Raw genomic sequence first — 21,502 nt, forward strand, 5'->3', positions numbered from 1 at the left:
AAATAAAAGTGTCCATCTTAAGACTTGAACACAGCACCAAGAGGCCGAAGAAAATTATGGACAAAATAAAAGGCCAAGACGCATTTTGTTAAATAAAAGAACCAGTCTAATATAAGACCGAATCGGAACAAGGAGAACTACTTTTTGTAATTTCTCAAAACTTGTCCATTTTTTAGGAACATTTCTCAAATTTTAGAAACAAGAAACAAGAAAAGTTATAAAAAAAATCTATTTCTAGAAAAATGAAAAACAAAAGCAGGAAATAAGAATGTTATCAAACAAGCCCTAAACATCTTTCTTAACCCTAAGGGACCATTTGTTTCATTTGTTTTACAATATTGTAAGAGTTTTGGATGCCCTCCTAAAAGATGAGTTTTCCAAATTCCCAAGTTGTGGAGATGTATAAATTTGCACTATATAATTAAAATAAATATTATCAACCATATCATATATTTTTAGTTATATCGTAATTTTATTATTTTTTATGCCAGGATAGAGGGCATTTGAAGAGTTTTAGATGTCCGAAAGATGAGTTTTCCAAATTCCCAAGTTGAGAGGATATATATATATGTGTGTGTGTGTGTGTATCTTCATTTACACTAATAATTAAAATAAATACTATCAACCATATCATATATTTTTAGTTATATCGTAATTCTTATTATTTTTAGTAATATATTTATATTTAAATTTAAGTGAATATTTATTTTATAAAAAAATCTTAAATTATGATATATCATTTTGTTGAGAAAAATAACATATAAAATAATATAAATTGTGTTAATTTTAAAAGAAATTCAAAATGATAAAAATATATAGTATTATATATATTATTAAAGTTTTAAATTACATCAAATTAATTATAAATTAATAAATATTGTAAAGGCCTTGTAACATTATGTAAATTTAAGACACTCCTGACTAAAAATCCTACGAAACAAACACAGTTATCAAAATATTTACAGATATCTACAAAAGTATTCCTACAAAACAAATACGGTAATCTAAAGATGTCGGATATCTATAATTCTTAATATCTATAATTTTTTGTATATAAGATTCCAATTATCTACATTCTCAAAAACACAAACGCCCCCAAAATCCTAAAGCACATTTTATTTGGAAAAAACAAAAAATGCAAGAAAAAAAGAAACCACTCATAAAAATCTTATTAAAATACATTCCTTTCCAAGGATAGAAGCAACTTTTATACACCTTTGGGAATTCTCTTACAAATAGTTTACAGTGTAATTTTCCAAGCCAAACACTTTACAAGTATGTACATATTTTCATATTATTTCACCAAAAACAGTTATAAAAACCACCATTAAAGGATGAAACCTTTCACATATTTCAGAAATTTTATTCACAAAGATCTATACAAGAGAGAGAGAGAGATTCACATACTTTAGTAGATGTGGCTGGGTATGATATTTTATTTAGCACCCTTTGACCACAATAAGATCTACAAGTTTTATCATTATATCAGCCTGCCAAAAAGAAATCAAGTACTGATAAATCTGGAAAGGGTTCATGATAAGTGAATCAAAAGGTAAGGCAAAGGTTTCAGGGTTCAACCTTCTTTAGAAGATGTGAACATGTCACCAAATATTTTGTCATTCTCATCGCTACATACGTTTTCATACTCGACATCGCTATTACGGTTGGGATCGGGCATGATCAGTCGAAATATCATTTATATCGTGGCAACCATCAGTACCATCCAATGCCTTGCAGGGTTCCTCCTGGCAAATGTGTTCAAAAGTAACTACAATTTCAAAGTTAGCACTATTGGCAACATGAGTGCATGATTCAATTTCACATGGCTTAAAATGGAGACTTAGTTGCACCTTTGTTGAAAGGCGGTCTTTTGGAAGAAACTTGTTCGATGGAAGGGAAATCAAAATCGCTGTTTGAGAAGTGTAAATCACAAGGGGAACCATCGATCCTCGAACATTCGACTTTAGTAGATAGAATATTTGAGGATCTTGGTGTTGTGCAAGACTCGCTAGCTCTTTTTTCCCAATACATTTCATTTAGATGCTGACAAAGAGTACAAGCCTTCTCGCAGCTTGCTTGATCAAAATCAATAAAATTTTCCATCCTTCTTGATGAACCTTCATGATTAAAAAGATAGTATGGGTAACCATACTCGAAGGCATATAAGCAACATTTTAGATTAACCAAAATATGTACATAAAAGGGATTTGCAATATCATCAATACAGATTAGGCAATTACAAATGGATTTGCACAATTATCTTTGTTAAATCACCGAGTGACCCAAAAGCTTAAGTAGGCTATAATATAATTTAATTATATCAACACTTTAACACTCTCTCTCACTCGTGGGTTTGGAAATTTGTAGAAGACCCAACAAATGGAAATCATTATTAACTGGAGAAGAAATGACATTATAGGGGTTTAGACAGAGTTTTTTTGTACGAACGACCTATTCACAAACACCTTTATGATTAATGACCCACCCCCACAAATGTATGAAATCTAACCTGTCGAAAAAGGGTTGGTTTGCCTTAAGGGCTTATTTGTAATTCTCTTATGGGCCCTAGGGCTTTCTGTCTGTCTATTTATTTGAGCAGTCTTTCTACATTTCTGTATTACTTGAATAATAAAAACTAGATCGTGGTTTTTTCTCCCTGACCTAGAGTTTTCCACGTAAATTATTCGTGTGTTCTTTTTTTCTTCTTCTTTTATTTTCATCATGGTATCAAAGCAAGGCCACGAAACCCTAGCCACCATTGATGAGTCTCCTTCGACAACCAATTTTGAGATAGTTAACACGATTAAGGAAGCTGTCCAACAGTACCTAAAGACTGCCTTACCTTGCCTTCTTCAACAAATGAGTGCCGCCGGAACGACCCAATCCATCGATGGACAGATCGGGTCGCGCCCAGCCAAGGAGAATCGCAGACAGACTGAGTCGCGGCCGGCCATGGAGGACACAAGAACCCTATCGAAGTCGTCGACGTATCGGGTGCAGAAGGATTTGCATCCAGATCTGAACGATGCCCAGCCACACTTCAGCCGCAGGATCCATCGATCTCCCAGATGCAGACGACGTTCGGCGAGTAGATCCGATCGCAGCTCAACCTTCTGTGCACACCAGATCGGTCGACGGCGTCCAAACTTGACGAGCCTTCACCGGCGAATCCAAGCAGCCTTCACAGCGTCCAAACTCGACAGCCCTAGGGTTCGAAGCAGCGGCGACTTCTTTGGCTCGACTAGTCGCAGCTTCGTCGGTGGGTTCTCTGACCAGCAGCGATAGATCGACCAGTCCACTCTGACTGCAGTGACACCGATCCGGTCACGTTTCCGGCGAACTCTCCGGCAGGTATGAATGGGGTGTGTTCTGATGAGATTAAAAGCGGATTTCTTTTCCTTCAGCAACAACTTGCGGATTTTGGGTCAGTTCTTGGTACAAACTTGCAAAGTGCTCAACCGGAGTCGTCCAATTTACAGCTATGCCCCGAGAACTCGGCAAAACTCTTTCCATTCTTTACCTGCTACAAATTTATTATCTGGATCAATGGGACACTCTGCAAGAATTATTATTGGAGAAAAGTTGAATGGCCAAAATTATTTCTCCTGGTTGCAATCCATCAGAATGACTCTGGAAGGAAGACAGAAATTTGGCTATCTAACTGGGGAGATACCCAAACCTGAAGCCGTTGGCCCCACGAACGTATCTGGAGAGCAGAAGATTCATTGCTACGTCAGTTCTGGTGAGTAGCATGGAACCTCAAATTGGCAGACTGTTACTTTATACGACAACCAAAGAACATTTGGGATGCAGTACAGTAGTTGTATTCGAAGAAGCAGAATGCATCCCGCCTTTATACCTTACGCAAACAAGTCCATGAATGTAAGCAAGGGGCTATGGACGTAACGTCATACTTCAACAAATTATCCTTGTTATGGCAAGAAAATGGACTTATGCCATGAGATTATCTGGAAATGTACACATATGAGGACGCAGTATTTCCAAAATTGGAGGAAGCTGATCGAGTGGATGATTTTCTGGCTAGGTTAAATCCGAAGTTTGACGGTGTTCGCAACAGGCTCTTGGGCCAACGTCCTACACCGTCACTGATGGAGGTGTGCTCTTGAAATACGCCTCGAAGAAGACAGGTCTAGTGCCATGAATATTTCAGTAGTTACATCTACTGAGGCTACTGCTTTTGCCACCAAGTCCTCTGGATCTAACGGTGACAAGAAACCTCCACCTGTCTGTGAGCATTGCAAAAAACCATGGCACACGAAAGACCAGTGCTGGAAGCTACATGGAAAACCTCCAAATTACAAACGACGTCAGTCACAGGACAAGACTGATCCTGGACTGGCTCTGGTCAACGACTCGGCGAATGACAAGACCTCGACTCCGCTTCAAGCTGACGGTCAAATTAACTTAAGTGTTGTTGGGGTCAATGCAATTGCACACTCAGGTATGACTCAGTCATTTGGATTTATTAGCATTAATGGAACACGACCCTAGATTGTGGATTCTAGAGCAACAGATCACCTGACCGGGTCTTCTGGTCATTTTATATCATATCACCCGAGTGCCGAAAATGAAAAGATTAGAATCGCATATGGGTCCTTTGCCCCTGTCGCAGGGAAAGGACATATTTCTCCATTTGAGGGTCTAATATTGCGTGATGTGTTGCATGTTCCTAAAATTTCGTATAACTTACTATCAGTCAGTAAAATTACAAGGGACCTGAACTGTCAGACTGTTTTCTCACCCGATATTGTTTTGTTTCAGGATTTGAGCTCGGGGACGACGATTGGCACTGCCCGGCATGATAAGGGGCTTTATTTCCTGACTGATGAAACTTCCTTTAAGGATGGTTATAGGACTAGTTTTATTTCTTTGAATTTCTCTATTGTTGAAACCGATTTTATGTTATGGCATTACCATCTGGGACATCCCAATTTTCAATATATGAAGTATCTTTTTTCGCATTTATTTCATAATATTAATATATCATCCTTACAGTGCAATGTGTGTATCCGGACTAAACAAAGTCGTGTTTCTTTTCACTCTCAACCGTCCAAACCGTTCAGTCTTATCCACAGTGATGTTTGAGGTCCCTTACCAACCACTACCTCTACAGGAAAACGGTGGTTCGTCACCTTTATTGATGATCACACCAGACTGACCTGAGTCTTTCTTTTGACCGATGAGTCTGGGGTGTCCTCTGTTTTCCAACAATTCTATGCGACCGTAGAAACCCAGTTCAACACAAAAATTGTCATTTTACGAAGTGACAATGGATGTGAATTTGTTAATAACTCGTTTAGGGACTTTCTGGTCTCTAAAGAAATTATCCATCAAAGCTCGTGTGCCTATACTCCCCAGCAAAACGGAGTAGCCGAGAGAAAAAATAGGCATCTAGTAGAGGTCGCTCGTTCCCTTATGATATCTACCTCTCTTCCTTTCTATCTGTGGGGCGATGCTATCCTCACTGCAGCCCACCTTATCAACCGCATGCCTTCCCGTGTCTTAACCTTTCATACTCCCTTTGACTGTTTCAAAGAATCGTATCCCAACACCCGATTAATTCCTGACGTACCTCTGCGGGTGTTTGGATGTGTTATCTTTGTCCATATCCATGGTCCCGATCGTACAAAATTCACTTCTCGTGCCCAGAAATGTGTCTTTGTTGGGTACCCTCTCCATCAACGTGGGTACAAGTGTTATCATCCCTCGTCTCGGAAGTACTTTGTGTTTATGGATGTCACCTTTCTCGAGGATCAGCCTTTATTTCCCATTAATCCTCTTCAGGGGGAGAGTTTTAGTGAAGAGACTAACTGGTCCACATATTCCATTCCCCTAGAGGTGCCGGCTGAACCTGAACATCCTAGCCCTGTTCTCCCTAGTCCTGTTCTTCCCACTAATCAAGTCCCTTGGATAACTTACTACAGGAAGAATCTCAGGAAGGAAACAGTGTCGCCTGTCACTTCTCCGGCTCCAGTTCATGAGTCTGTCTCGATCTCAGTTCCAGGTATGAATATCCCTTGTTTGTGATACTAATGATTGTGTTGAGACTAATAATTGTAGAGTGGACAGAGATATAGAGATGGGTGAAAATGATGAGAAAATAGAGGGAATTGAGGAGGATGAAGAAACTGATGGAAAAGACAACACTGAGGAAATAACTCCAGCAAACGAGAACAGTGGAAGGAAGGTGATTGTGTGAGAAGTCCTTCTAAAGAAAGATCCATAGATCAGACGGCTAGCTGCAGTAAGAAATTTGGAGAAGAGGAAAACCGTGATGCGTCTCTCGATTTTCCAATTGCCTTGAGAAAAGGGACTACGTTATGTACAAAGTTCCCTATGCATAGTTACATGACATATAGTAACCTATCTCCTAAGTTCAAGGCTCTTACTACCAATCTAGATACGGTAATGGTCCCAAGTAATATACAAGTTGCCATGGAAACTCCCTAGTGGAAGGCTACAATCATGGAAGAAATGATAACTCTAAAGAAAAATGAGACATGGGAACAGGTTGCTCTTCCTAAGGGGCACATAACGGTTGGATGTAAATGGGTTTTTACAGTCAAGTACAAATCCGATGGCTCGATTGACAGATACAAGGCGAGACTGGTAGCCAAAGGCTTTACCCAGACCTTTGATATTGATTACTCTGAGACATTCTCTCCTGTGGCCAAACTCAATACGATCCGGGTGCTATTATCTGTTGTTGTTAATAAAGATTGACCTTTGCACCAATTGGATGTGAAGAATGCGTTTCTTAATGGAGAACTCGAAGAAGAAGTCTATATGAGCCCTCCAACCGGCTTCGAAAACCAGTTTAATCATCGGATTTGTAGATTGAAGAAGTCACTGTATGGGTTGAAACAGTCTCCAAGAGCCTGATTTGACAGATTCACCACATTTGTTAAAGCACAGGGGTATGATTAGGGGCACTCAGACCATACATTGTTTACAAAAAGGTCTGGTTCATGAAAGATCTTAGTACTTATTGTGTTGTAGATGACATTTTCTGACCGGTGATGATACTGATGAAATTATGAGACTTAAAACAAAGATGGCTGAAGAATTTGAAATTAAAGATCTGAGAAAATTGTGATACTTCCTTGGGATGGAGGTGGCTCGATCGAAAGAGGGTATCTCTATCTCACAACGAAAGTATACTCTAGATCTCCTCAAAGAAACATGAATGACTGGGTGTAAACCTGTAGACACCTCTGCGGAGTATGATGCCAAACTGCGTAATGTTAATAATGGAGCCCCTGTTAGTAAAGAGAGATATCAGCAATTAGTCGGGAAGTTGATATATTTATCTCACACGAGACCTGATATATCGTATGCCGTGAGTGTTGTTAGTCAGTTCATGCAAGTTCCCTATGAGGAACATATGACAGCCGTCGAATGCATTCTACGGTATCTAAAGGGCACTCCTGGTAAAGGTCTTCTGTTCAGGAAGTCTAGTAAACATGGTATAGAAGCATATACTGATTCGGACTGGGTTGGGTCTACTATTGATAGAAAGTCTATGTCTAGGTATTGCACTTTTGTCTGGGGCAATCTGGTCACTTGGAGAAGTAAAAAACAGGGAGTGGTTGCTAGAAGTAGTGCAGAAGCCGAGTACAGGGCCATGAGTTAGGGGATATATGAAGAAATCTGGTTGAAGAAAGTATTGACAGATCTTCGACAAGACAGTGAGCTTCCAATGAAATTGTTCTGTGACAATAAAGCAGCAATAAGTATTGCCAACAATCTGGTCCAGTACAATAGGACCAAACATGTCGAGATTGACAGACATTTCATTAAAGAAAGACTGGACAATGTATTCCCTATATCCCTTCTAATCAGCAGATTGCAGATGTCCTTACAAAGGGGTTGTTAAGACAGAGTTTTGATTACTGTATCAACAAGTTGGATTTGATTGATATTTACGCCCCAACTTGAGGGGGAGTGTCAAAAAAGGGTTGGTTTGCCCTAAGGGCTTATTTGTAATTCTCTTATGGGCCTAGGGCTTTCTGTTTGTCTATTTATTTGAGCAGTTTTTCTGTATTTCTGTATTACTTGAATAATAAAAACTAGATCGTGGTTTTTTCTCCCTGGTCTAGGGTTTTCTACGTAAATTATTCGTGTGTTCTTTTCATCTTCTTCTTTTATTTTCATCATAACCTTTTGCTAACATCAAAGCGCACTAACGCATTTTATAACCTATCACGTTAGGGATGATCATGTTTATCGTAGCCTAACACGAGGGCCATTTCCATTGTGATAAAAAAATTTCACCCAATATTCATGGGAAAACACAACAAATTATGAGAAAAATGGGAAAACCCAAACTTTAGGCATTTTTTGTTGCGTTAGGGATGACCATGTATAGCCTTAACGCGATGGTCATCTCCATTGCGATCTTCATTTTCCTCACCCAAAAACACAACAGAAAAGTTTTATCGCATTAGGGCTGGCCTAGTCATCTCTAGCGTGATATGTTATAAAATGTGGTAGTGCCCTTTGACATAAGCAAAATGATAGATTTCGTACATTTGTGAGTAGCAGGTCATTAATCATAAAGACGCTTGTGAATGGGTCATCCGTACAAAAAACTCTTAAGACATAGGATCTCTTGCTCTAATACCATATTAAATCATTGATTGACCCAAAAGTTTACATAGACTATGATAAATATAATTATATCAACATTTTAACACCCTTCAATAAACTAAAAGGGGGGAAGAAAACCAAACCAACAAATGGTAGCATTATCAATTTTAAACAGTCGAAAGCCATTAATAAGTTAAAGAAGATTTTTATTTCTTACCCCCATCTGAGCTCTCTGTGGAGCTAAGTGATGCCGGTTTGGAGTGACAAATAACAACAATTTCTTCAGCGACTTTGACCTCAGACTGGTACGTCTCGGAAGAAGTAGGACTGATGCATCTTCCCAAAAGAAGGCCTCTGAATCCACAAAAACAAGCACACAGCCAATAATATATTTTCTAAAAAGAAACCTTCCATTAACAAAAGTTCACTATGAAGAAACGATAATAGTACCAAAATTGCGCACGCCTGCACAGATCATGATAAAAGAAAAATTCTTGGTTGCTAATAAGAAAGTTTCTTTATTACAGTTCTCATACAATGTCAAGCCAGTAAATCCAGAGCAGATAACTAAAGATATTTGAGCGTATGTTGCTAAATACGGCTCATGATTACAAATTAACACAGGTAAAAAGTTGTAAAAGCATCCAGTAAAGCCAAGAATGGTACCATTGCTAGAATAAAATAGGAACTGCTGAATGTTATAAACCAATCACAATAAACACTTATTTGAGCTCATCTCGTTGCCCCCTGTAAAAAGAATTTTGGGTGAAAAATTACAAGTTCCTACACATACACACATAAATCCATATTCCTCTTAACAAAGTCACATGATGATATATACTAAATAAACGTGACCACATTCCTCCAAACAATAGTACGCATAGTATGTGTGTATTGTGTGTTTTTTAAAATCATAAATACGAGAAAAAAATGAAAGAATATAAATGTGAACAACAAGGAACGCCCACAAAAAGAGGAGAGCAACCAAAAAAAGAGTTTCCAATCAAGCACAATAAGACCTAACGGATGATTACAAAAAAGCTTTGTCATTGATGCCTGCGATGAAGCACTAAATCTAATAAGGGACCAAATGTCACTCGCACAACACTCAATCCCTCTAAAAACTCCATTATTCCTCACACGCCAAAAGCCCCACAAATAGCATATAATGGAGTTTAAACCATAAACTATACATTTTAAAATTATTTTAATCCTTGACTTCAAAAATTACTTACCACAAATCTGAATCCGTTTCAAAAGGGGGCTGGAGGTAAGTAATTTTTGAAGTTAAGGTAAGTAATGTTTTAAATCATCAACTTTCATATATTTGGTTTAAACCATAAACTATACATTTTAAAATTATTTTAATCCTTAACTTCAAAAATTACTTACCACAAATCTGAATCCGTTTCAAAAGTTAACACCTGACCCAACACATGACTTCAAATGCTTGTTTATATATAGACATCTTAAACAATAAATCATTAATGAAAAAAAATCAATGTCAAAGACTATAATGACTTTTTATGCCATATTGAAGAACTAAGATAGAATGCTTAAAGCTTACACATAAACCAAAATAGAAATAGAAAACAAATCCATAAACCAAAATAGAATTTGAACTTATTTGTTTTATCAAACTTGATTAGAACATCAAAAAGTAAAAACTGGGATGAAAATGAAATTTGAAATATACAGTTTTTAAAAATTCATTTTTGAAAAGTAAATCGTAAAGCGTTTCAATCATCTCAAGATTCCATGTTGCCAAACCTATATTTTACAAAGATTTATGGTACCCAAATGATCCCCTCCCAAACATCAATACTTCCCTACAAAATTTTTTCTGTAAATTATTAGAACCAAGAACTTGTACTCGCCTGTCATTGCAGCCAGAATCGAGGTTGAGGCAGTGGTCAAAACAAGGTAACAGTTCCTTCTCCCTAACTTCAATTTCTTGAACAGGGACTTTTTCGATTTCAAACTCTCCACCAGCTATACTATTGATTCTTGGAGAACTCATAACATAAATCTACAACAGAACAAATCAAATTATTAATGTGTCAACATATCGATATAATACTTCCACAAATGAAGTACCTTGGAGTTCTGCCAAATTGGTAGCCTTCCGGAGCTCATTTGTACTTCTGCATTCGATAGAAACCAGTGGGATTGCTCATGAGATATACCATATTGACCTTGGACTCTAAGAACCTTTTCTGCACTAGAACCATCATTCATTTCCTGGAAATCCAAATCATATGTTTCCTCGGTATCTATTCTTTCATTCTGAATGGTTTTGGTTTTGGTTTTGGCTACATCTTGCCCATCAAAGGTGGAGTCATAGATGCACTCTCCTCTTTCTGAATAATCAGATCTTCTACACGCATCCCACCACTGAATAGGCTCAACTTTTAATTTAAGATCATCTTCCTGCATATGTAAAAAAGAACTTGATTCGGTTCTAGAACTGTGGAGACTTGGTTCAGCACCAAAAGAAGGCAGAAGTTCATGCTGAACTACATGACCTGAAGGAGTATAAACCAACAGATGCTCCAGGGAATTGGGCTTTGAGTTTACATGCTGAATATTGTGAGAGAGCGTATTATGAAAAATAGCAGCAACAGCACCAGAAGGCACAAAACCTTTTCCTGAACCAGCTGAATTGTTTACAGTATTTAGCCATCCAAAGCTACTGTATTTAATTCTGCTCACGACAGAAAGAGTAACAGGTGGTGGGGGTGGAAAAGATTGCTGATTTATCATGAGTGATGACGTGGACCACCAGGGTAAAGTTAGAACTGGAAGCAGACGGGGTTCTCCACCCTGAGAATTAAGGATTCTGAATCCAGCTTCACCGCCAAAAGGGGATAAGAGAAAAACATGACACGTCCCCTTGGATGAAACAATTGCCACCCATTGACTGTAGTTACTAAAGCAAATATCCTGGATCATCTGTGATAAGTAGACAGGAAAATAGAAAAGATAAGAAACTTTGAAAACACAGGAAGATGAAGACCAAGTATACTACCATCAGAAAACCACATTAGTACTAACAGCTGATGTTATTCCACGGTGCAGTTTGTAAAGATGGACATGAGAAGAGCTGCAGTCAAAGCTTAGACCACTTGATCCACTGCGTGAATTCGGTATGATTCGGAAGATATTGATGTTATTCCCATATATTGATGCAGTCACTAGAAGTGTCCCACTAGGATCAAAACATAGTGCAGACAATGGGCTGGTGTGAGCTCTAAACTGAGTTATAATAGCCCGGGTAACAAAATCTTTAACAGCAACCTACAATAACCATTTTGGTCCAACCAATCAAAGAGATAAAATTCAACAATTCACACGTTCGATTTTCCAGGTTCTCACCCCATGTTAAGAAATAAAGAGAAACTTTGATGAACATCATGATGATTTGATTTCAAATGCTTTCCCCTCTTGGATTTCTATTGTATGGAACAGATTAAACTAAAGGAGTAATTTGTAGCAAGAAGATGAACTCCATTTCTTTACAATGCAAATCAACCTTGAAAAGAAATGTCAGAAGTACTAAATGGGTAACTCAAACATTACAAACACAAACAAAACCATAGATAGCATTCACTGTTCAAGCATAAGCAAACATAAATAATTGAAAAAATAGTCTTTTAAATGATGCAGAACATGATGTTCACATTCCTGAAATGAAAGGAAAACTATAATTCATGAATTTCAAGTAACAATGTTGCATTGGACTCACAAAAGTAAACACTAACCATCCCAGGATAATCTGCTCCCATTCCTGAATGACTTCCAGCTTTCCATCCTGAATTTGATTCAAACAATAAATTAGACTTGTTAGGGTTCAGATCTTGACAGTACTTGGACGATGGTTTATATCCCATACCACCCAAATTGAAAATTCCAGCGCCAGTTGTTTACCAGACTTCACTGCAAAATGAGCCTTTGTCCTATCACTGCCTGGCAATGATGAGGGATTAACACCTGGAGAGAGGCATGGGCTTTGTGAACTTAATGGAACAGTGGTCGATGGTAGTGGGCCAACAGCAGGATATGCTAGCCACCTTGGACCCACAGCCATGGGACCATAACCAACATTAATTCCAGTGGTTCCATGTCCTGATATCTCAGGAACTGGAGAGGTCAAAACACTAAATACAACCTCAAGGGTGATTGCATCGAAGCAATATATCTGCCACCAAACATCAAGTCAGTTAGAAAGTTTCTCTCATGACAACATGCTGAAATATTGCATTTATAATCTAAGAAGTTATATGAGATAGTTCCTACAACTGACTGATATATAATTCATATCATACTTACAAACTACAAAACTAATTCAGATTACCATTTCACAAGGGGGAGAAAATGTTCCGGGGAGTGCATCATTTGAACAATACTTGAATAGAAATGCAGATCATCATAACTTGTATTTGTAAGTGCATTTTCCCTATGTTAGTACATACTCTTCAAGAAGATGTTACCATCAAATCAATTCTATATCCATAGTTGTCATTCATTTTGGTCCTTACTTGTGTAGCCAGGCCCACAGCTACTATCTGAGAACTGCATCTAACCATACAAACGGCAGATCTGAATCTCAAAACATGCACATAAGATTGAGACTTAAGGGAGTAAAACTGAACAGCATTGTGAGAGTTGGCACAACTTCCTGGGTGGACACCCGTAGGATTATGGTTTTGTCCCACAGCTACATCTTTGCTTTCTTCTCCTGCAACAATCAACAATAAAGGGTGTGATCTTCTGAGCACATCATGACCATCCGTCTTTGCTGGAGGAGTATCAGGCTTTGCTGGAGAAGGATGAATCTGTAAGAAGGAAACAGGGCCACCACGCTTTGAAACTAGTTCTTTGAAGTTAGAAGCATCCTCCACGTCAAGTACTTGAAATCCATTCAGATAACCAAGTAAGAGAACGTGCCTTATGACATATGGTTCAACTTCCAGAATGTCAAAACCAGCCCAAGTTACCTGCTCAAAGTCAGAACAAAATACATAAATAATTTACAAGGCAACAGAAACTACTAGAAAAAAGGCTTTTTTCAAGGGGGGAAAAAACTACTAGAAATAGCTTAAAATAAGAATTTTGAGGTGTCTATATATAGAAATCTTTTTTTAAAAAGGTTAATATACCATTTTGTTCCCTCTACTTTGAAGGTTGTTCAATTATAGTCCTTGTACTTTCAGTTGTCCAATTTTAGTCCCTATACTTTCAATAAATCTTAAATTTAGTCCACAATCCTAGTTTATTATTGATTTTTTCATAAAACTTTTTGTTATATATTAGCAATTTTACTATAAATTTTGAAAACATATACACATATTGTATTTTCTTACATGGAAATTGTTGTTATTATTTAACCAATTTCAATAAAAATCAACTTTGAGGGACTAAATTTAAGATTTATTGATAGTACAAAGACTAAAAGTGGACAATTAAAAGTACACGGACTAAAATTGAACAAATCTCAAAGCATGGGACCAAGATGGTATTAACCAAAAAGAAAAAAGAGAGAGAACCACAGTACATCAAAAGGAAGAAGCAAGGACTAGGGAGACAAGATATGTTACTGTTAGGTATCCAAATCTGCAAATAGAAAGAAGACAAATACCCAACAAGACAATCTCCCAAGAAATAGAGCAATGCTCTCAGATACGTTTATTTATTTACTTCGGGGAAAAAGAAGAAGATACAATAAAAGATGATGCTCAAGAATAAGAAGTCAACAAGGAAATAACCAAGAATAGAAACATAACCAGCCAATTCGAGAGGGCTGCGTTCTCTCCCATTTCAGAAGCTCCTTCAGGACATTCCAAAAACCCATCCTCACTGCCCTTTGCTGCCCTGCTATTTAGGTGGTCTCCCCTCTGCCTTCCTAAACGGTTATGAGTCCCTTTCCTGATTATGCCTCTTTTTCACCCATATATTCTTTTCCCTCACCCACTATCCTAGGTAATATCCCCTTTTCACTCCTTTTATAAGTACTGATGATTTGGGGTCTAACAATACTGCCTGCCTCGGAGTGCACCTTGTCCTCAAAGTGGAAATCAGGAAATTGTTCCATTATAGCTTGCACTGGTTCCCAAGTAGCATCACTCTCTGGCAACCCTTGCCAAAGACTAACCATTCCTCCAAAGCTAACTCCCCATTCCAACGAACCCCAAGGATCACTTCGGGAGACAGTTGTAACTCGAATTCCTCAGTTAAAGCCGGGGCATGGTGTTGAACTTGAGTGTTTTGTCCTAACTTTTTCTTTAGTTGAGGGACATGAAAGACGCTATGTATGTTTGCCTCTGGTGGAAGGTCGAGTCGATAAGTTACCAATCCAATCTTGACTCCCATAATATTTTGGAGCTAGCTTTTCACACCTTTTTCATGCCAAGGATTTCTGCCGATAGGGCCTTAACTTCAAAAAGACTTCATTGCCGATATCAAACTGTAATTCCCTTCGATGGAGATCGACTTGTTTTTTCATGTGATTTGGGGCCATCTCCAAGTGTTCCTTCAAGGCTGTCAATGCTGCATCACGAGCCATTAATTTTTCTTCCACCAAGTCATTGGAAGTTTTTTTCTCTCCATAGGATAATAACGGTGGTTCCTTCCTTCCAAATACTGCCTGATAAGGGGTAGTGTTGATTGATGTATGGAAGGTGGTGGTGTACCATAGTTCCGCCCCTGGGATCCACTTGCTCCATTTTGAGGGTTGTTCATTACAAAACAACGTAAATAAGTCTCAAGACACCTATTAACTCTTTTCGTTTGGCCATCCATCTGTGGATGGAATGTTGTGCTCCTCTTCAAAAGTGTACTCATCATGGAGAAAAGTTCCTTCCAGAAATTATTAAGGAAGATCTTGTCCCGCTCTGTGATGATTGATTTAGGGACTCCATGATGCCTTATTACTTCCTGAGTGAATATCTCAGCTACTTGTTTTGCAGAAAAGGGATGTTTGAGTTGGATAAAATGGGCGTATTTACTCAGGCGATCCACCACCACCATAATGGAGTTGTATCCCTTAGATTTGGGCAATCCCTCAATGAAGTCCATTGTTAAATCCTCCCATATCTGCTCCGAAATCGGCAATGGATGTAGTAATCCGGCAGGGTTCAGAGCTTCAGTTTTATTCCTTTGGCATATCTCGCACTGCTCAACATACTTCTTCACATCATATTTCATTCCATGCCAGGACAATTCCCGACATCCTCTTAGTTGCTAGCAAGTTTATGCTGGACAGTTGCAATTGGGGCACAAAACTTATTTTAAAGCCTCCACTCATAGGCCCTGTACACTACTTTTCAGGCCGAAGATTGAATTAGAGTAAACTTTTGGTTTGATCCATGAATTATGAAATATCTGTGGCTTCAAATTCTCCTTGCCTTTTCAGATTAGCAGGTTTTGAAAACTTCTCTGTCCAGCGATGTCAGAGTCCTGAATCACATGCCTTTGATTTTAGTAAGAACTTAAATTGATAAAGATGTGGAAGAACCACTTACTTTAATGGAACGTGGGAATGAATCTCTTTGTCTAATGCACCAGACGAGGTGGAGTGGTGGGTAGTTGGCCTTCCAGTTCCTAAACTTGCTTTATATAAGATAAGGAGGTGGAAGAACCACTGTCTGTGCTCTCTTTGTACAAGATGCCAGACACTTGTCTTTCAATACTTCCGTTATTTGATTAGAACATGACGTTTTTAACAGCTATGGTGGCACATGATCTTCTCTGGCAGAGCCGCAGAGGATGTTACTGTTTCTTGCCTCTGAGGTTCATCACAAAAAGAAGGCTACTGACGTATTGCTAAATAGTATTATGACTCGTGAACTGCTTTTTTAAATAGATTTAGATTTTTCAAAATTATTTCTAATTATACAACGGAACAAAATGAAAATTTTGAAACGTCGTTTTATTGGGGTAACAGCATTTTTTATCCTCCTAAAAAATCATCTAAAGCTCATGTGAAAATAGTTGTACCACCTATGAGATATCCTCTTCAAATAAGGTCATCCTTCGAAGCTCACCCTATGAGGAATTTTGTAAGCCTAGAAGTGAAATTTTTGGGATATACAATTTTTGTTGCTCTTTGGAATTCTTTGTTTTGCAGAAATCTACAATTATCCCCCTTATTCTATTTCCACAAATAGTGTCCTTTTGTAATCTCAATAGAAGTAGAAGATTTCACAGAAGATTTCACTTTCATCAATGAAATGGTTGTTTCTAACCAAAGGAAGAGAGAGTAATAGTTACAGATGTAATTTTTCACACAAAAAAAAAAAAAGAACCCAACACTCTATTTTTAGTGAGAGCCTGAGGGGTGGATAAAAAGTATAATTTCCCATTTTTCTCAGGCCTCCACCCACCCCCTTGACGTTTTCCGGCTTATCGGCCCTTTATTTGCTACTAGACTCTCCTCCATACTCCTGGTCAAAAGGAAATCAACAAGTGTCGACGTTTTATTCAAAATTTGTAACAAGCAGGCGGTTTCCTATTTATTTAGATGCTATTCATGGAAATATATAAACATATCCACAGAAAACCATGAAATCATGTTCCAGTTTATTGCCAGGTAATCACTGACAATAGCAAGCAAGACTTCAACGATACGCTAAAAGAAAAAAGCCGTAAGAAGTTGCAACATAAAATGAACACCTGATCTTTCTCGTCCTCGGAAGAAGCTGCGGAGATCGAAGCAGCAACCGAGGCACCGGCAGAGCGGACAGTGGAAGCAACGGTGCTGGCATTAGTAGACACCGTCTTCAAGCACGACGAGATAATTTTCAGAGAATTAGGCAAAATCCCGAGGTTCCTACCCTTCCCCTTCTTCATTACGCCTCGCAAAACCTCCTTACAAGCTTTGTCCACAAGTACCACTGTAGCAACCAACACAGCACTATCTCTTCTACTGACTCACTCGACCAACCGTCCAAAACACCATCAGAACCATCAGTCTCACCACCAATCTCCCCTGCTAGCAAATCCGTCTCCAGTACCACAACCGAAGAACATCTCCGATCGCCGCCGACGATCGGATATCTCATTCGAAAACTACAGAGTAATTGAAAAAAACGCAAAGAAACTCAGCACAGAATTCGAGAACACGATTTCTCTTTTATCGGAAATTTGACTAGACCAAGCTCTGTCTATGATTCAACAACGCTGATGGCAATTATAGCTCCAAAATGCGATCGTTTTCCTTTCGTTCTGTCGCTTTCACGGGGATGACTCTGATTTTCTCCCTCGGAATTTCTGCGTGTCGACCTCTTCCGCTCCTCATGTTTGTTTGGGGTTAAAGTAAAATTTTTCGTTTCATTAGGGACTACAGTTCAAACCTTTCCTACTTAGAGGACTACCTTTGAAAACAGTTCCTTTTAAATCCAGTTATTTAGTTTCTATATTTTTAAATATACTTTAGTCCTCAATTTTAATAAGTAATGGTTTGGTCTTGTATATTTTACAATTTATAACGATTTAGTCTCTATAGTAAAAAATATTAATATGTTTTAATGAAATTTCTTATACGTATAAATTAATAAACTAAATAAGAATTGAATTTATTTATAAACTATATGATTTATTAAAATTTCTTATACGTATAGATTAATAAACTAAATAAAAATCAAATTTATTTATAAACTATAAATACTAAGTTGTTAGATAATAAAATTTGACACTTAATTTTTATGAATTTTTTACGATAAACACTAAGTTGTTGCCAACTTAAGTTTATAGATTAAATTCTTGCTTTCATAAAAATTTAAGGACCAATAATGTTTTTTAACCAAACAGTTACGGACTCTTTCAAAAAATTAAAAAAAAAAATCAATAAGAATAAGCATATCTTGGTTTTGCAATCATTACAAACTCTATGTACTACCTCTCTTTATTGTTTGCTATGTCACGGGCTTTTAAAAATCGTGTGAAATCTACTAACGTTAAATAATTATTTGTGAAAGCAGATGTCTAGTGCGTATAAAAGGAATATGGTACTCCAGTTGTTTAAACTAAAAATTCTATTGTGATTGTACTGGGTTGCAAAAAGATGAGTGAACTTACAATATACTCGAGTATTGCTTAGTGTGATTTTGAAATTTCGTTTCTTTTATTTCTTTCTGAAATTTGAATGTCTGGATTTAAATGTTTGGGATAATTAATGTGTGTGTTTGAATATGCAGCAGTATAATTAACGTCTAGGAGTTAAATATGTGTGTTCATTTTACCAATTTTGTATATAGAAACTACAATTAAATAATTATTTAATTAAATACAATAGACCAATTATCATAGTTATCAAATTAGTTTAACATTATTTAATCGATAAAAATAAAATTAAAAAAAATGAATACTTTTATATTAAACATTTATTAAACATGATTAAATAATTTAAATTAAATAATAAAAATAATTAAATTATTATAAACTAATTAGAATATGGGAATTTTCAAAAATAGAAAAATAAGAAAGAATATTTACACAAATAGCAATCCTCCTCTTCCTCCTCCTTCTCCTCTATTTATAGTTTTGTTGCTAGTTCAAAAATGTTAATTAGAATGATAATTGTAACACCGAACCCTCACAGGATTCCTTTAGTAGAGAAAATAACTCAAAATTAAAGCCTTGGAGGGACAAAATGTAATGAAGTACCTAAACCATACCTTAGAGGGAGGAAAATTTCTAAGGGTTAGAGGCATAGCAGTTTGGGGTAAAAAATTTGGCTAAATTTCCAAATTAAGCTAGAATAAGAGTTGGATTCATAGCATAAGAGAGAATGAAAAATCTTGGCTAAGTTCAACTCATAGTGTAGTTAAGAAGTGGGTCATAGCATAGTTGACCAAGTCATAGCATAGTTAAGGAAGTATAATTCATAGCATAACTGAGGAAACCCTAAAGATTGGAGTGATGGGCACATAGATGGTGGAATGGACACATAGATGGCCATGAGGATGCATGCTTGAAGGTAAAGTGAGACAAAGAGGACACATGACTATGCCTTGAGCTTGAAGGAGAAAGTTATACTTTGAGAAGGAGATAGAAATCAAGAAAGAAGGAAGTAGGGGAAGGTTAGACGCATAGGGTTAAAAATGGACGCATAAGGGGACTTTGTGGATTCCATTTTGGATCTATGCGGAACAAGATGGAAACATAAGACAACCCCTTGGAAAAGAGTTACACCAAAGAAGCCCTATTGCCCTAGTTGGACACATACCTAGGGAGGAAAGTATACGTTAGATGCATACCTGGGGGAAGTGTAAGTTGGATGCATACCCAAGGTATGAGCCAAAGAAGGAAGTTATGCTATGAGTGGGAGACAAGTTGGTAGCATACTAAGGGAACCATACATCCAAACCTAGGGAACCATGCATTGGAAACACTATGTGGGTGCATAGTGAGAGATGTTGGACGCATCGAAGGAGGTTGGTGAAGCAACCATGCGCCCAACATAAGAAACCATGTGTTGGAACCCTCATATGGAAACATAATAGGTGTTGTTGGATGCATATAGGGTTGCTGGTGAGGCAACCATGTGCCAACATAAGGTTCTATGCATTGACTCGAGCATACTTAGGGAACAAGGCCGGATTAATAACAAAATGGGATACATGACTCAACCAAAAAAATCTTAGTCGAGCCAAGGATGAGGTGGGCACATGGGAAGACATGCAAAAGGTTGGAATGTCACCTCAAGGGTAGTTATGCATTGGCCTATACATGGTGAGGACATTTAAGATTCCCATGCAAGTAGTAGGTGTCAAGGGTGTTGCATTAGGCTTTTCATGGTGTAGACACATAAGTTTCCAATGTAACTAGGTATCATGGGTTGAAGGCATCGAGAAGGTGATAAGGACATTTTTGAAGGCCTATAAATACCCCGAGAGGGTTTCATCTCATTTCACAACTCAAATTCTCTCAAAGGATACTTAAAAGGAAAGAGTTGGTGAGAATTAGGGTTTTCGAGGGTAGCCTATGCATTGAAGGATAGAGGCTATGTATTGATCTTGACGACCATGAGCCCAACTTGATGCATATGTGTTGATCAGAGAATCTAGGTGTCTTGAAGTGCTACCATGCTCCCAACTGCCTAGGGAAAGCCTACCTTGTGCCCAACTGTTATCCAGAAGTGTTTAAAAGCCTAGTTCTTGTTCGTTGAAGTTGGTAAGCTAAATTTAGGGCAATAAGGCATGTTAAGGTTATTTTAGCCCTAAACATGAGTTTCTAAGTTAAAATTGGGCTAGTGCAGGTCTGGGATTTTAGAAGGAGATAGAAAACGAGAAGGCTTAGAATGAAGGAACCAATGAAGGTTCGCTACAGAAAGGGATCATCCCAAATTTCATGTTTTTCACAGAATCCCCAATTTTACAAAACAAGAAAAACATGCATTACACATATTTAAAATTACAGCATGCTATTAAGAATAAATTAGTGAAGAAAACAGACTTACCCTTGAAGCCAAATGGTCTTCACGAATTCCTTCGATCCGAATCACGAACTCTTTGTTCTTGATCTCGATCTCCAAAAATATGGCAACCCAAATAGCCACCAACACTTGAGAACCCTCTATATTCTCTTAGAAATGAGAATAAGCAGAAGAGGTGGGCTCTGCTTATTTTTTTGGGAAGAGGGAGAGAAGTTTGTAGAGAGTGATTTTCTTCTTCCGTGTGATCTTGGAATTATAGAACGTTCTTTGACACTCAGAAAGATGAGGAAGAAGAGAATTCGTCAAAACTAAAAACCTATTATTTGCCTACATGTTTGGTTGAGAGAGATACTAGGGAAGGAGTTGTTCATAACTCCCTCAATTAATTTAATTAAAAATAAATAAATTATATATATATATATATATTTTTTTCTCCTCAATTATAGCATTTATCAAATC

At 37.6% G+C, this 21,502-nt stretch overlaps 1 protein-coding gene across 4 annotated transcripts; it reads right to left on the reverse strand.

Annotated features, from left to right (window-relative positions):
- Nucleotides 1–1,168: 1,168 nt before the first annotated feature.
- LOC120087342 (autophagy-related protein 18g-like) lies at nt 1,169–17,911 on the reverse strand. 4 transcript variants are annotated; one of them, XM_039044331.1, is made up of 13 exons: nt 17,281–17,419; nt 16,131–16,393; nt 14,394–16,065; nt 13,149–13,607; nt 12,538–12,808; nt 12,372–12,421; nt 11,665–11,907; nt 10,708–11,562; nt 10,488–10,639; nt 8,828–8,964; nt 1,851–2,117; nt 1,579–1,768; nt 1,169–1,490 (listed from the first exon to the last, which is right to left on the reverse strand). In XM_039044331.1, the coding sequence occupies exons 3-12, from the start codon at nt 14,424–14,426 to the stop codon at nt 1,659–1,661; spliced, it is 2,577 nt and encodes an 858-aa protein (XP_038900259.1). In that variant the 5' UTR covers nt 14,427–16,065; nt 16,131–16,393; nt 17,281–17,419; the 3' UTR covers nt 1,169–1,490; nt 1,579–1,658. The 4 variants fall into 4 exon arrangements, with proteins under 4 accessions (XP_038900259.1, XP_038900258.1, XP_038900257.1 ...); XM_039044330.1 differs by having other exon boundaries at nt 14,394–16,393; XM_039044329.1 differs by lacking the exons at nt 14,394–16,065; nt 16,131–16,393 and having other exon boundaries at nt 17,281–17,910.
- Nucleotides 17,912–21,502: the final 3,591 nt, after the last annotated feature.

The sequence above is a fragment of the Benincasa hispida genome, chromosome 9 (genome assembly GCF_009727055.1).
Source record: "Benincasa hispida cultivar B227 chromosome 9, ASM972705v1, whole genome shotgun sequence".
In the NCBI taxonomy this organism is placed as follows: Eukaryota; Viridiplantae; Streptophyta; class Magnoliopsida; order Cucurbitales; family Cucurbitaceae; genus Benincasa; species Benincasa hispida.

Coding starts and splice junctions, on each gene's coding strand:
- LOC120087342 (XM_039044329.1), bottom strand. CDS start 17,457: ATGAAGAAGGGGAAGGGTAGGAACCTCGGGATTTTGCCTAATTCTCTG. Junction 11,908..12,371: donor GAGCAGATTATCCTGGGATG/GTTAGTGTTTAC, acceptor TGGTTATTGTAG/GTTGCTGTTAAAGATTTTGT. Junction 10,640..10,707: donor CAATTTGGCAGAACTCCAAG/GTACTTCATTTG, acceptor GTTCTGTTGTAG/ATTTATGTTATGAGTTCTCC.